The sequence below is a fragment of the Aspergillus chevalieri genome, chromosome 1 (assembly GCF_016861735.1).
Source record: "Aspergillus chevalieri M1 DNA, chromosome 1, nearly complete sequence".
Taxonomy (NCBI): Eukaryota; Fungi; Ascomycota; class Eurotiomycetes; order Eurotiales; family Aspergillaceae; genus Aspergillus; species Aspergillus chevalieri.
The window spans coordinates 3,145,589-3,161,477 of NC_057362.1; the positions used below are offsets into that span (position 1 = coordinate 3,145,589).

Consider the following 15,889-nt stretch of genomic DNA (forward strand, 5'->3'; position numbering starts at 1 on the left):
ATTTCATTCCTTTGAAGATACCTCATTTTCTTTTTCACTTGTTCTTCAGCGATTATGGTAGGGTTGGTCGGTGTTTTGCTTGACGTCCTTCATTTTTCTTTATATCTTTTGACATCTTCTCTTCCCTGACATCTATTTAATCCGTCCTTTTTCTGAATCTACACCGGCGAGGTACCGCTCACACTGTCTTGCTTGGTTCTCTTTTCCTCGATCGATTCTTTCACCGTACTTATCCTGTTGTCCTCTTGCATTCCGGTACTATATTTGTTGCATGTTTTTCGGCTATGGTTCGAAAGGTTATATAGTGCACAGTCAATAAATTATGTAGTTCTATAACTATGGTTCGGTACTCGTATGGATCGCCATCCTTCCAAAAAGGTACACACGGAAACAAGAGCCGCATATGACATAAGCAGCTCAAAGCCAGCACGTAACCGACGCTTGACATCACCGTATCTCCCACCAACCACCAACCACCCCCTCATCCCTCATACAAACAAAGAACCCCTCTTCTTTCCCATCTATATAAACACCGGAGATTCCCATCTCCAGTCACTCGCCCACCATCACTTCCCTATTCACCCGACTCTTCGGCACCTTTGCCGGTCCCTCGCCCGCCGCTATGTCCGCCGCTAAGACCAAGGCTCAGAACCTGATTAAAGAGAACGCTGTTGGTGAGTCGGCCGTTACCCCAGCATAAAAAAAATTGCGTGTGCGTATGCTAATGATTGGGTAAAAGTGGTCTTCTCGAAATCCTACTGCCCCTACTGCAACGCCACCAAAAGCCTCCTCAGCGAGCTCGGTGCTAAGTACGAGGCTGTTGAGTTGGATTTGATCGGTGCGTTTCCTCCCTTTGTTCCCCTATCTGTTCCCCTCTGCATAGTTCCAGAATCGCTTTATTATAGAGAATGAACCTAATGAAAGGCGGCGCAGACGACGGAAGCGATATCCAGACCGCTCTGCAGGAGATCTCGAACCAGAGGACCGTGCCGAACGTGTTTATTCAGCAGAAGCACATTGGTGGTAACTCGGACTTGCAGAGTCGCAAGGGTGAATTGCCGGGTTTGTTGAAGGCTGCCGGTGCTCTTTAAACTTGATTTAAAGTATATCGGATATATGGAATACAATACTTGAAGATAGAATTGAGTGCTTAGTAAAATACAGTACAGTACAGACAGACGGAGTAGAACGAGACTAAAGTGGTTATACAATCTTCTGAACGACCGTCCCAACAGGCCTCTCCACAATCCCCATAACACCATCAACCACACTCCGGCGCGCAGCATCACTGGACACATTCTTCCCCGCGAGATAATTCAACCACACCAACCGACTAATCCGCTCATCACCAACCCGTCCCAACCAAGCCACCGGCTTGTCCACCCCAGGCCGGAACAACGCATCAAGTTCCCCGCGCGGACTCCTCGCCAGAACCAGTATCTGCCCCTTGGGCACGCTCTTCCGCTGTCCACCGCCGAAAAGACCTTTGAAGGTGTTCAGAGATGTGCCGAAGGTGTCGTCTTCGTACTCGCCTTGTGCGGAGGTACTCGCGTCAGCGTTGGCGCGGGCATTAGCCTTTTGAGCGCGCGCGGTAATACCACGGACCCAGCCGTCGCGGAGATGCAGGAAATCGGTGTTCCGGGTTGGTACGATGCGGAAGGCCGTGCGCAGACCGTCCTTCTTTAAGATGGCGTCCCAGACATCATCGCCCTTTTCGGGGTCGAGGAGGAGGTTCTTAAGTTGTTGGCGTTCTCCGGGAACAAGTGAAGTAGCGTAGTTTGCGCCAGCGCCTTCGGTAACTGCACTTTTGGTGTTGTCGACGGGCGGGTTAAGTGCCGTGCGGACGAGCCGCTGCTGGAGTTCCGAGATGTCGGCTGTCGCAACGTACATCCCGACAACGTAGACCTGGATAGAGAGGAAAGAGACAGTGCGAATTCCCAGACCCAGCAGCTGGTATTCCTCTTCTTCCACAGAAGGCGGGACATCATCACCGGGATTCAAATTCGCATCGACAGTCTTAGGGAGACGAATGGTACTCGGGAAATACGGAATTGTGCTAGTTCCTGTCTCCACGAAGTCTGCGCCATCTTGTCCTTCAACCCGGATCACAGAGTGTCCGCTCGCATCTTGGCTGGGGAAGCCTGGTGGTCCGTCCATTTTCATGGCTCCGGAGTTGGTCTTGGTGGCTTCCGGAGCCTGTTTGTTCTGCTCTGCTTGCTTCAGGCCAAAGACATCCAGCTCGATAATTCCGTACATTGCAACTGCGCAGGCTGCAATCCCCGCGGCGGAGCGGGTCATCGACCGGCGGGTATTGGCGATGTCTTGGTCTTTGCTTGTTGGGCGTGCATTGCCGGTGCGGAGGGGGTTTGCGTTGCGGAGGGGAGATCGCGTCGAGAAGAATCGGGAATTCGTGTGGTGGGCGAGATATTGACGGCGGATGCAGAGGCTGCAGGTTCGTAAGGGCGTTGCCATATTGTTGAATTGGTCTGTGTTTTGGATGTATGTGCTCTGGACTGAGACTACGGAATAGGCACGGATGGTCTGAGGATCGGCGATGAACGGACACGTGATGTGGGCCTACCCTGTTTCCTGTTTGGGATACTTATTATACGGTTTTGGATTGGTGAAGCAAGTTGTATTCTTGATGGCAGTACAACAACAGAACATGGTATCAAAAAACAACAAGACAGAAAAACAGAAGACAATTAGAAATCAAGCACCCCCGCATCAATCTTCTTCCGACACTTATTACACACAAACGAAGAACAAACAGCACAAGTCAACATGGTGCCATCCCCCAACCCGTCCGCTATCATCTTATCTTCCGGTCTTGTCGCGAAACGATCCATCTGCACACATGCAAGAGATAGACCAGGGGGCTTGAAACAAGGAAGCATTAGACCCCAGCAGCACTCACACTCGAACTGCAACCCGACGTCGAACTCCCAGTGCTCGACAAAACGCCATCCGTGCAGACAGTTAAACGGGACGGTGCGTCTGTTATCTTGGATAACACATGCTTTGATTTTATCGCTGTAGTCCTTGCAGTTGACTGCATCGTCTTCGCTGTCGGTGTTTTGCGGAGTCTCAAGATCACTATAGTCCTCGTCCGAGGACGAACAAGCCTCCTCTTCAAAATAGACAAGTTGCCCCTGCACAGTCTCACACGGCCATCCTTCACACATCTCGGCGTCCCGGTAGCAGTGCCAGCACCAGTTCGCGCCACAGCGGCAGCGCATGCTGCTGCATACATCATCGACCATTTCCACCGCAGTGCGACACTTGGGACACCGCTTTGCACCGACCTCCTTCAAAGCCCAGTCTAATTCAGGTGTAATATCGTCGTCCCTAGCACATACCCACTCTTCATGAGCTACCCCAACACAGGCAGTGCATATAGCAACACCACACTCGGGGCAACTGATCACTGGACCCTCCCTACGCAGCTCCGGAAACAGCCGCGGGGACAAGAAAGCTGAACACGCAGGCATAGGGCAGTAGCACCGCTTCGCCGTGTTCCATTCCTCGTGCTTCTTCTTGAACGTCTCCGCCTCGGTGCCTGTAAGCACTTGACGGCCGATGGCGAGAGGAATGGCCATCCCGCAGCACCGAGGCGGCATGAACTCTTCATTCTGAGTAGCGAGCAAGAAGAATGTACGGAGGCAGCGGTGGCAATTGTAGCCGTTGCACTCGATGCACGTCTGCAGTGGCTTGCCTCTAATAGACAGTGAGCAGTAGACGCAGGTGCCAATGACGTCCGTGCCGGAAGTAGCATCGTCTTCAGCGGCACTTGAGTACAGTTCCAAGTCCTCCTCTTCAGTATCGACTTTTGTTTCGTGGTCTGACCAGTAGCTACCGTTGTCAGGGAAGTATTCAGGATAATACTCAGCCACGAGGATCTCGATTGTACCGACAAACAACCCGAAGACGAAGAAAAAGAGACCACCCAGGACAAGGAAAGTGAGATCACAATAGCCACAGCTTTCGATTGACATGGTCTGCTTGAACAGTCTCTTGGTAAAGCAGACTAAGACTTGCCATAATGATGGCTTCTTTTGGTTGACTCGAAGGTTTTTAGCGTTTATTCTAACGGCCATTTTGTTGTTGGCTTGCCGTTTGATGTTTGAATGGCTGTCGGTATATTGTTATGGGTAGATCAGTAGATGGAAAGAAGATGGAAAGCGGTGACTCGGATTGATCCAGATGGCTTTATTTATGAACTTCTTTGGCTGGATGCCTGTGCTATTTGCTGCCTATACACTTTCTGTATAAAGGACTAAACAAAAGAGGTTCCGATTTATGTCAAGTTAGTATATAGTTCGCGAACATTGGTTCAGGCGGCAATGAGTGTTGGCTAGGGCTTTTCGCAATTGATATAGAAACGAAGCGTAATTGAGTTCGGTTCTGGATCTCAGGAGATTGTCTGCCTACCTAGAACGTATGTCATTCATACTCTTTGAATATTTGATGCTGCTTTTTATTCTTGATAGAAAAAAAGAAAGAAAAAAGTGTTTTGTAAAACTCTTTTCGTCCTGTGAAGGTGAACTCGCAAACGGATGAAGACGGGGCCGTGAATACTTTTAATCAGGGTCATTTTGCTTCCAGGAATAAATAGCATTACATGACTTCTCGTGGCAGAATCGTACATTTTACTCACTTCCAATGACTACAAGGCTTACTACTCACTCGATAGCCTGATCATCAAAAAAGAACTCTGCAATTACGATTTATGGCTCAAGATCCTACATGTGATATGCACGCCAACATTGATATGGTTCGAAAGCTGTATGAACAGCTATGTCAACATCCTGTAACAAGACGATAAATTTCCATGATGGAACGCAGAATGCAGTAACTTACTTGACACTCCCTCGTTAGACACTTCATCACAATTTCCTGGACATAGATGCCACAAATACGAATTCGATCACTTCGCATCTGGCTGCTCTCGAAACTCCAGAGCCAGTTGTCAAACAAAGACAGTTACTATGCTAGACTAACTGTAACGCAGCCTATTATTGTCGTGGAAACCGGGTGTACTGAATCTGAGATGACTATGGACAGACAAAAATCGGTAATGTATTCAAACAGGATTTATCCTACTGTTATGCTGATCAAATGGTTAAATAGTGGAGCAAAGAAATGAAACTCGATGCAGAAGCTTTGAACGGCCAGAATCCTTGTGAAGTTGATTAAGAAGAGAATCAATATGACCCATGCTGCACAGAGGTGTGATTATTGTGATATAATTGACTGGAGAAGGTCAGATCACCCCATTAGTGGCCGAAGCGCCGCTCGTCACGTATGACTGAATGGCTACACAATAGAAGCATGCCTTGACGCAAGTGGTAAAGCACCTTTTGGTGTTGGAAATGGATACAAAGGGGCCAAATGGTTATTGACCAAGTACTACCATGAATATCGCTTGAAGTAACGAGCCGTCATAGGTCTCAAATGATCCACGAAAGAGACAGGAAATGACGAGCAGAGAACAATGGTAGGATCTTGAGAGGAGAAAATCCCGATAGAGGAATTCGAGACTGTTCGGGAGAAAAGCAGAGATTATATGAGGAAGTACCGGGAAGAACAAAAGGATCGATCAGGGCTCGCAAGACCGCAATGCCCACATCAAGCAAGACTTTCCAAGCTCAGAACGCTTATCTGTCGTTTGAACTTCGGGCATATTGGGCCCAAGAAGCCATCCCTAAGGCTGTCGACCAGTGAGACAATCTACCATGGCCCAAGTTACCCATCAAACCGGACAGACCGGCGAGTTCCTTTAGGGATTTTGATTTGTCCGTAATAGCCTCGTGGGTGGTGTTTGGAGTCCTGCCTTAAGGCTCTTGCCTTGTTGCTGGACTTGTCCAGATCAGTTCGTTATGCTCGCTAATCGTGATATAATGAGAACACCATGCTAGAAGAATGGCGAGCACCATAACAAGCTTCTGTCGAAAACCTGATCTGCGTGATTGAACTGCTTTTAGAAACACGACATTCTTTTCCCTTTACTTGGTTGGTGTTGGTTATTCCTGGTTTGGCGTATATTTCCATAGATCGAATTGGAGCCGGCTAATTGCAAAATAATGGTCTGGTTGCTTGAGCAAACTGACTCCATACTCTCAACATCGACGGTTGTCCGTGTCTTTGTCGTTCTACTGAAAAAGGACGGTTCGCTCTACTCACAGAAGACTTACTGCAACATTTACTAGATTAGTCAATGGATGACGGATGTATTTCTCAAACTACATAATTAATAAGGATTTTCCAACAAGATAAGCATGCAGTTCGTACAGATAAAGTCTCCGCAATTCGTCGACTTTGTACTGCTGTGTTGCGAGCGATTTGGGGGATTCAGGGCCTCGTATCTCTGAGAACCCTCGTACTTCGAATCCAGTAAAAGAAGAAATAATGAAAAAAAAAAAGAAAGAAAAAAAGAAAGAAAAAAAGAAAGAAAAAAAGAAAAGGAAGAAAGAAAGGAGAGGTACGACCTTGAAGGTCTATGACCAGGAAAGAAAAAAGAAAAAGAAGGTAACTTCCCCCGAGCCGGAATCGAGCCAGCGACCTTTCGGTTACAATTTCCATTACAGCCGAACGTCATATCCAACTAGACCATCAGGGGTTTTCGTTAAAACTTTTTTTGCAATTATATACTAGAGTCAGCCAAAGATGAACATTCATCATTGTAACTCTTGAGAACGGGGTAAATCATTTAGTGTAATCATTAGTTCGAAATTTCCAAGCGCTAACGTTTTCCAGGGTCCAATACGCTCCGGAGTAGCTGGTTGGTCATGGAGACATTGACTGGCTTGCACAGCCTAGACATTATGTACTTTGTGATACGCCTAGGGTAGTACTCGGAACAGGTCCTCGCAAGCACGTGACAATTCTGTTGGATGCCCGATGCGTTAGGCATAAATTTACGCAGACCCTTATATGCTAGCTTCCGACCTTAGCAGGCGTTCTTTCTTCCTTTCTTTCTCTCTCTATCGAATCCTTCCTGTATATAGCTAGATAATAGCCTTGGGGGTCTAGCCCCTTACACACTTCGTCCACCGGGCATGTTTTCTTTCGGGAGTGTCTATAAGTTTTTTGGGTGGCTACTGAAGATGCGCTGATTCAGACCAGTTACATGAGAGCGCGTATGCCAGATGTAGTATTCCCCTTGGAAAGGTGCCTGCTTTTGCTCAGACTTGTTCCTACAGCTTCAGAATCTCTGTCACTCGGTTCATCCAACCACTTGTCAATTATTGTCTGTGAAGAACATATACCAGGTCAGTCTTGTTCATGGGACGGCTAAATCGCGGAGGCTGTGTAGGGGGAATAGGTATGCCGCCTCTCATCTCTTGGCCTGGGAAGTCTCAATGGTTCCTGAGTCCTCTGTCACCTCGAGGAGATGTGTGATCTAGCATAACTTGACATACGAAAATGCTATCTTCAGAGCCGAGCCAATTGAACCAAAGAGAAATTCTGACTTCGGATGGTCAATATTCAATTAAGACAGAGCCGATGCGCTACCGCCTCTCTTAATTCTCATCTCCTGTGACACTTCTCATTCGTTTTTCTGTTCTGCCTATCAGCATAGTCTTTCACATAAACGTACTAGCCTTTGGAAGGGCTTGAAGCCATGCTTATCTTCGTCCTATATTACTAGACCTCCACACCAGCCAGAGGCCAGTTCGGGACAATAGTTTTCGAGTTGACGGAACTATGTCTTTTCAATACATTGTTCAGATGCAGACAGGATACACTGTGCCAGCTATGAAAACCGGCAAGTTTTCATCCCTATCTTGGTCCTGCAAAGTATGTCTTCGAGCACTTGGCTGCGAGCCGATCTTGAGCTGTCCTCGAGTCAAAAATGGATCAACGCTGCTGTCATCAATTCCCTTCTCCCCTTCTATACGATGGATGTTGTTTGAAGCCGTAGTGCCAGCTAAAATAGGCCCTCGGAAAACGCAAAGATCCGTACAAAAGCTCAGCGCCATGGGCAAATCTGGAGAAGGAAGGGCAATATGGTTCAGTATGATAAGGGTTTTCCTTATCCAGTGTTGGTTTTCCTTATAGGGACTAAATTTCAGCGCAAACCTCACCTCTCAACCCCTGATGGTCTAGTTGGATATGACGTTCGGCTGTAATGGAGATTGTAACCGAAAGGTCGCTGGCTCGATTCCGGCTCGGGGGAATCAGAGATACTCTTTTTTTGGTCTTCTAATTTTTTTTTCTCCATCCCCAACTGTCTTATTATCGTAAACTTCAACTGCTGGGGAAAATCTGCATAATGCGGTAATTATGGTGTACATGCCGTGATGCATGACGTCAACCTGAGTTTTAAATACTGTTACGGCTCAACGTCATACAAACAGGCGATATAGACAAACAGCGGCAACATCCATACAAGCAATCTGGGCAAACAAGGGCTTAAGCCTCATCGCACAGATGTCTATAGAGATCAACCGTCGCCTAGATAGATTTCCATTTCTTCTTCTTCCCCAGATTCGATATTCTCGTCGATGGCTACACTGGTTTAGATAGGAATATCATTTCGTAATATCTACTAGTCCGAACCCGTGACATGCGTTGACAATAGATATAGGGCTAACTCATTGTGTCATTTCTTCTTTGGAAAATGTCACGGGCTTGGTAGCTAGTAGATAGGAGAAGAAAAGGAAAGCCTATTTACATGGAAAAATTTACAGGTCGCTAAGCAGCCGTTTGTCTTAGTTGCTTGCATGGCATCGTTTGCCATATTGACGGTGTTTGTTGACAAAGGCGCTAAGCTGAGCCGAAAGAAGCCAAAAAACATTTTGGAAAGCTACTCTGTGCAGCAAAGTACTATATCTGCTCAGTTAAAATGTGGAAGGATAAAAATGAACTGTCCAAGTTCCTAGACATTTGAGAATGAAGATACTACGAGTAGGTGCAAAAAAAAAAATGAAACCTCATAATCCCCCGAGCCGGAATCGAGCCAGCGACCTTTCGGTTACAATCTCCATTACAGCCGAACGTCATATCCAACTAGACCATCAGGGGTTTGGGAGGATACCTATTTGTAGGTATAATGTTATATCAACTCTTTAGTCTTCATATGGTGTCAACAGTACACAGTGCAAGGTCTTCTCATATAAGCAATTCAGTACTCGCGACTTCGCCAGCCAACGACTTATCCGTACAAGTCGTTGGCGAGCTACACCGGAAAAATGCAAATATCACCGCAACATAAAACTCCCCCCTGCACCCTGGTTCTTCATTTTTCCAAAATCATTTATACGTGACAACAGTACTTAGCATTCAAGTCTCAATATTATCAGTTATCAGCTATAGTGGTGGTTGTAGACATGGTACTGAAAAAAGATGGGAGACGTGTTGTTTTGGTCAATTACGGATAAGACGCGGGTCGCAATTTCTTAACTATAAATTGGTTTTCATAATAGAGGACAAGCGATCGCACAAATTCTCGGCGTAGCATGAATCATGATACATCAAAGGATTTAAGGAATCCTGAATGATTACAGGTACAGCCCTAACAAGGACTGTGGGAAAAGAAAAAAAAAAACCCTCCCCCGAGCCGGAATCGAGCCAGCGACCTTTCGGTTACAATTTCCATTACAGCCGAACGTCATATCCAACTAGACCATCAGGGGTTATGTGGATAATTTAATTTACTGAATGTCTTCTTTCGAAAATATCAATCGTCATCTTACTCTCTTTGAAAAATTTCAAAATATCCCTCGCAGAACATTAGTGTATTCTCTGTTCGGCGAAACAGTACGGTAAGCTTGTAATGGCTTACCAGGAAAATAAAAAAGAAGGACAGAAAAGTGCAATGTCTACGCCTATCTTTAGCATGTGACTGTTAGATCTCAACGTATCAGACTCACATGACGATGCGGGGAGTCAAGGCAGAATTATTGGATAATAGGCTATGAAGTAATGCAGGAAGGAATAGCGATGTTACTCAGAACAGGGATCAAGTTGATATTCATAAAATGGATAGATTCCGAGTCGGGGAAGTCGGGGAGTCGATCATCCGGACTGCACGAGGCTATAGGCGAGGAGGGAATTTGAATTACACGAAGGGTAGCATTGGTAACTACAGAATGAGTGCTTGTCTATCTAAACGTGTGAGTACACGCTAGTCTATATAGAGTATCTCGGTAATCAGACCGAATAATTATCCGACCAATTCTCATCACAGTCAAGTATACCATTCTGCGGTATGATGAACGGTATGGTGAGTGACCAAAGGGTCTACCACTAGATGGTATGATGAATGGTATACAGATGAGAATATATGAGGACACTCATTCATGTACTTGATTTAGTTCTTCGCGATCAATACAAGTCATTCAGCATCGGTTATCTTTCTAGTTCTGAGTCCTGACTCGTCCGCACTTAACCAACAACTGAGTATATGTACTCAATTGGCCTTGTTCCTCTATTCGCTACCTTACTGATTCTACTTGTCTTACGGAACCTGGAGGGGCGATATACCCATCGACGCATTATCGACTTACATTGGACCTGAATGGTCATCGAGACATACGTGCGCAGTGGAAGACACTTAGGGTAGTTTTCCTGTCTCGAGATACACCTAGAACCCTAGATACAATACGAGAGAAGCCAGGTTGCGGCAGTGACATGTGACTTGGCCTTTACTCAGACTTATCCTTCTAGTCTCCTTTGTCATTTACAAACGGCTCTTGTTAGTCTCCCATTTATTTTATCACTATCACATTTCAAGATATGTTGGTATGGAACTTGGCTGCTGACATATTCCTAGGCTGATCCTGGCTGACCTCAGGGAGCACTGGGTTTTGTTTGGAAGTACACAGCGCATCATGGTGTCACAACCTAGCTTCTCTAGTATTGCACCTAGGACTCTAGTTAACCAAGTCTCGGAATGGATACACTTACCTATGTGTTCTCCAATGCTCGTTATGGCGTCAATGACCGGTCAGGTCGTCAATAGTCAATATTGCGTTGCTGGGTATATTTCCCCCGCCAGGCTCCGTAAGTAGAATCAATAAGGTAGCGAATAGAAAAACAAGGCCAAACGAGTATATATACTCAGTTGTTGGTTAAGTGCGGACGAGTCAAAACTAGAAAGGTAACCAATGCTGAATGACTCAATTGATCGCGAAGAACTAAATCAATTACATGAATGAGTGTCCTCATATATCCTTCACCTGTATAACGTTCATCATACCATCTTCGCGGTAGACTCGTCGGTAGAGGATCACGTGATGTACCTGCTGAATTGATGAGAGCCTAGGTGAGAGTCTAGGCGGATTTATAGTCGGACTGATTGGCGAAGCCGATCGGCTCCTTATAGAAAACACCGTAGCCATACACTTTGATGGCCAAGCATCCATTCTGCTATCACGGTGTCTATAGAGATCAATGTCACCTTCTGTGTAATTCAAATTTTCTCTTCCTATATAGCCTCGTGCAGTCCGGATGATCGACTCCCCGACTTCCCCGACTCGGAATCTATCCGTTTCATGAATATCAACTTGATCCCTGTTCTGAGTAACATCCCTATTCCTTCTGCATCTTCGTCGTAACCCATTATCCAATAATTCTGCCTTGTCTCCGCGCATTGTCACTTGAGACCAGTGTGACAAGGATTGTAACACATGGAAATCGTCTTGGACAGCAAAGTGATGCTTCTTATGACGAGTCTGCATGCCCTCCCAGGAAAAGATACTCATGAGAGCACTATCTATCAATCGAGCTCCTCTTTTGAGGTGCGAGGGGGTATCGAAGGGGGTGGAACTAGTAGTTGGGCGTTCGCATTGTCCTCGATAGTACCGGTTCCATTTCCCGAGTACAATAACAAGGCATTGGATAGATACGAAGCTCGATGCAGTATGCTTTTGAAATTCAATGCAGACGGGAATTCAGGCCATCCCTGAGAGAATTATAAATCCAAGAGTTTAGTCATTCTGTGAGAGATGCTTGAAATAGGTGAGTCGCTCCATAATCCTCGTTGTTAGGGTCATACTTACAAGAATGCCCGCAGCTTGCTCCAGATCAGCAACATGAGAAGGTGCATAGATGAATCGAGCGTATATTTGCAGATTCTTTAGTGAAGATGCGACCAAAAATGTTCTTTGGCTATACTTGGAAGAGGCATCAAGATTATCCGAGAGGATATCAATTCACAACGACCTTCCGCATGATGAGCGGGGTCTAGTCTGCACTGTACAAGCAACGGACCCAAAATACAGGCACTCCAAGCACGACGACGGGAATGCACAAACAGGATCTACATCAAGAAGAGGCTCCAGAAACGGCAGCTCATAAAGCTGTGTAGGTCAAGGCATAAATTTAATCAAGCAGAACCGACAAGTATTTCTTTGAACAAGAATTCTTGAGTAGCCAACAATCTCCTTGGTCGATGATCCTTGTGATTCCCTACGCCCAGGGCTCTTCCCCTTTCAGATCAGTCTGTCATAACTGTCATGACGGCAAAGAAAATACTGTGGTAAGGAAATGGCGAATATCGTGACAGGCTTTTGTCAATATTATCCTCATCTGCATGATTGACCTGCCTCTGGACATGGCAATATTCCCTATATCCTTGTTTGGGCGTGTACTAACATCCTGCATATCTGTCCAGAATGCGATCTCGTTCATTTCGTGCGTAGGTGTGTGTAGGTTTTCAAAAAAAATGATTGAATTTAATCGCATGTCTCCTCATACCATTGAGTTCTATACCGATCCCTTCTATCGCTCTGGGGCTTCCATCACCGGGGGGGTCTCAGTCGCTCTTTTTTTTTTTTTTTTTTTCCATTCTGGAAAGTTAGAACGTTCTCCAACATGGTTCCAAACGGCAGCCGCCTTCATGCAAAAGAAGATCATTCTCGTAATTTGAAAGGGCAGAGCAAACGAAAGCTTCAATCACACAGAAGAAGAGGAAGCAGAGAAAAGCGGTAATTTGTCGGCTCGGCCTAAATCGTGATTCCAAAATCACAAGTCTTCCGACAGCTCGACGCTGCATCTACGCCATTTTGGATCTTTCTGGGACGATTTAGATGCATCTGTGAGTTTGATGCTCGGTGGCTGAATAACTCCTAAACAGCGATCATCCCCTTCATCTCCTTGTCTTTTCCTTGTATTGTATCGTTCCCCGACTTTTACGGAGCAGCGGCATCCAACAAGTGCCGACATGACACCACTAGTGATATCTTCTCAAGCGACGATGTACTGTGAGCCTCATCTCAGGATATATTCAGCCTAGGGAATAGGCAGGTTCTGCCACACGAGAAATCGATATACAGAGAACCAATGAGAATAGAAATCCAGACTCCTCGAGCAAGAACACGAGAGAATGGCCACACACACCGAAACTGCTCTTACGAACTGACGTTCGTGTAGGGGGTATATACTCGCATGCCATTTCATGATACATCCTCGAGCAAACCAGCTGTCCAGGAGTTCTGAGACCCTGATCTTAGAATCAGTGTAGAAACAAACCCTGTGTGAATCAGATTCTAGAGGCTAACGATCGCCTAAAATTAATTCGGCCGGGATTCAGCGGCTCCCCCATGTACCTCTAAAAGCTTCATTTACCGATACGACGGCACTGGAGTGGGAGCTTGTTACCGTCACTACTCTTTTGGTCTCCTTCCTGGACTTCCTAGGGTATCGTTTGGCGGAGAAGGGGGTTAAGTTCCTGTCCTTCGGACGGCTATGCTGCTTTTGTACTGCATCGGAACTCCTCTATCGAGGGATCGATTGTTCAACTTGGTTTATCTTCACCTGAGAGGAACCCATCCGCACCGTGCGTTATGTGCCAATAGGGATGCCAGTTAAAAATTTCTGTTTAGGCTCTAATGCAGCTTGGAATTCTCGAAATATATATTTGCTACTATGGTACTTTATGACAAGAAGATCGATTGAAGAGTCAGTACTCTGTAAGTAAAATCACTAGAGATAAGAGCGTATAAGAAGCGGTGCATTTTGTGTACCAATTATTTTTGACTTATAAATCTGTTAATAACAGTAACTTACATCAAACCCCTGATGGTCTAGTTGGATATGACGTTCGGCTGTAATGGAGATTGTAACCGAAAGGTCGCTGGCTCGATTCCGGCTCGGGGGACATTACATTTTTTTGTCCTAATTTCTTAACTTTTCCAGTTTCCGTTTCTTAATCCTTTCATCTTTCAGTACAACTCCTCAATTGTTTATTTTGATGGGCCGTAGACCATATTTACCCGCATAGGTGTTGCAATACACTTCCAGAAACACCTAATGATCCACCTTCGCCAATATATGCGAAGGTAACATATCTGACACCCGATTATAGTTGCTTGATTCTGTCATAGCTTTAGGGCTCGATTTGGGCAATAAACTTGGTTAAATAATAGTATGTTTGATTACGGACTCGTTGGATCTAAATAACCCTCCCCATCCGTCACTTCTCCTGCGCAGCCGATATACTCGCTCTTTATCCCCTGCTCATCGTCCACCTCGTTACGGTTTGGGGAGTTGCGAGAAAGAGTCGAGGGAAATAGGAAAAGCAACTCTTGCGAATAACAGATGTTCGTGAACGCTGGCTTTTTCGATAGCATTGGATCTTGGTAATCGCAGCGTGCTTACTCAACTCGTATTTATGAGCATCATCCTCTATCAAGCCTCCTTCCGTCAATTTCCTAGGTTATAGTAGACCTTTACGTTCAGAGACGCTCAAGGCCTCCAAGAGAAGCACGTCCACTTGTTACCTCGAGCCGATCTCACTCTCCAATTCACGATGATGAGCTCTATTTACTTCATTCTCGGCTCGGCATATCAGTGACGTTGGTTTAGCTGTGTGGGTATATATTTTATCAAATGTAGCAGTACAATAGCAGAGATACTCCTCACCCCCCACCCACCGGCTCACTCATATATATGACACCAGACCAGTGTCATCGATATAGTTCTCTTTCTGCAACCCCAGCAAGAACTCATACTTAGTTCCACAACCCTAGCATACAAGCTCATCACTATCCTTAAGGCCGGTCAATTACCTGACCCTGATCTTGGGAATGTTCACAGCACTTTTAATATGACGATGCTCTTTACCACCACGTTTATAACCGACACAAACGAACCGAACTGGGCGAGTCCAACGAAAGGACAAAAGCCACAGGGGCAAAGCATCGTAACAGAATCGCTGACAAAGGAATCAACTATAACTATAGACTCACATCCGGAAACCATTTGCTTTCACAACTTCTTCGGTTGTGTCCATCTCACGTTCGCAAAGGCTATTTTGCTGCTAGTCTCAATGAGCAGCCTGCGTATCGGCAAATAAGTACGACACTTGCGCGGCTATGGACTGTCCGGGAGCTGGTTCAGCAAACGCATCCTAATCAGTAACATGGTTAGAATACCCTTTGCCCCGAGTGGCGGAACCATTCTGTCTCTCGAAATTTGAAGTCCGTGTACCCAACGGCGTACTTGGTATGATGAAACGATCGATATTATCGCTGAAGATGATGGGATAGATAAGGAACGAGCGGAAAAGCCATCCGTAAGCTCTGGAAGTTGCTAGGTCCGTCCGACGAAAATCTCGAATCAAGTCGTGATGCTCAAGCAAAGATAAACGATGAGATTGATAAGGTTTACGATCAACCGGGCCTACGATGAATCCTACTCGGTTGACGAGGTCAAATCATGTAAAACATGACTTGGAAATGTAAAATTGGTCATCGAGGTCATCCCCAAGTGTCGAATGATTCGTGACCAAAGACGCCGTCCCTTTATCCTTTGCACAGGACATAATCTGGACCGTGATCGTTTGTCATTTGGTGTCATTTAAGGGCATGGGCAAGTTCGCTGGTGTCCCTGCAACGGTCACCAACCCCATAAGAATACAATCTTTTAACTAGAGGAATTACCC

The 15,889-nt window shown here is 45.9% G+C and overlaps 3 protein-coding genes and 5 non-coding genes across 8 annotated transcripts; 3 read left to right on the forward strand and 5 right to left on the reverse strand.

Moving 5' to 3' along the window:
- Positions 1–622: 622 nt before the first annotated feature.
- Positions 623–1,091, forward strand: ACHE_11063S (glutaredoxin; the record flags this gene model as incomplete). Its single annotated transcript, XM_043275590.1, has 3 exons — positions 623–674; positions 740–838; positions 934–1,091. 3 exons carry the CDS (start codon positions 623–625, stop codon positions 1,089–1,091), a joined length of 309 nt encoding a protein of 102 aa, XP_043132182.1.
- A 112-nt stretch (positions 1,092–1,203) lies between these two features.
- Positions 1,204–2,472, reverse strand: AIM18 (chalcone isomerase domain-containing protein; the record flags this gene model as incomplete). The annotated part of the gene is made up of 1 exon (XM_043275591.1): positions 1,204–2,472. The coding sequence occupies one exon, from the start codon at positions 2,470–2,472 to the stop codon at positions 1,204–1,206; it is 1,269 nt and encodes a 422-aa protein (XP_043132183.1).
- A 233-nt stretch (positions 2,473–2,705) lies between these two features.
- On the reverse strand, positions 2,706–3,995 carry ACHE_11064A (uncharacterized protein; the record flags this gene model as incomplete). The annotated part of the gene is made up of 1 exon (XM_043275592.1): positions 2,706–3,995. The coding sequence occupies one exon, from the start codon at positions 3,993–3,995 to the stop codon at positions 2,706–2,708; it is 1,290 nt and encodes a 429-aa protein (XP_043132184.1).
- Positions 3,996–6,534: 2,539 nt separating this feature from the next.
- ACHE_t10017A lies at positions 6,535–6,619 on the reverse strand. The gene has a single exon. It is a non-coding gene; the product is annotated as a tRNA-Tyr (tRNA).
- Positions 6,620–8,094: 1,475 nt separating this feature from the next.
- Positions 8,095–8,179, forward strand: ACHE_t10018S. The gene has a single exon. It is a non-coding gene; the product is annotated as a tRNA-Tyr (tRNA).
- Positions 8,180–8,942: 763 nt separating this feature from the next.
- ACHE_t10019A lies at positions 8,943–9,027 on the reverse strand. Its single transcript has one exon. It is a non-coding gene; the product is annotated as a tRNA-Tyr (tRNA).
- A 526-nt stretch (positions 9,028–9,553) lies between these two features.
- ACHE_t10020A lies at positions 9,554–9,638 on the reverse strand. The gene has a single exon. It is a non-coding gene; the product is annotated as a tRNA-Tyr (tRNA).
- A 4,381-nt stretch (positions 9,639–14,019) lies between these two features.
- Positions 14,020–14,104, forward strand: ACHE_t10021S. The gene has a single exon. It is a non-coding gene; the product is annotated as a tRNA-Tyr (tRNA).
- The last annotated feature ends 1,785 nt before the right edge of the window (positions 14,105–15,889 follow it).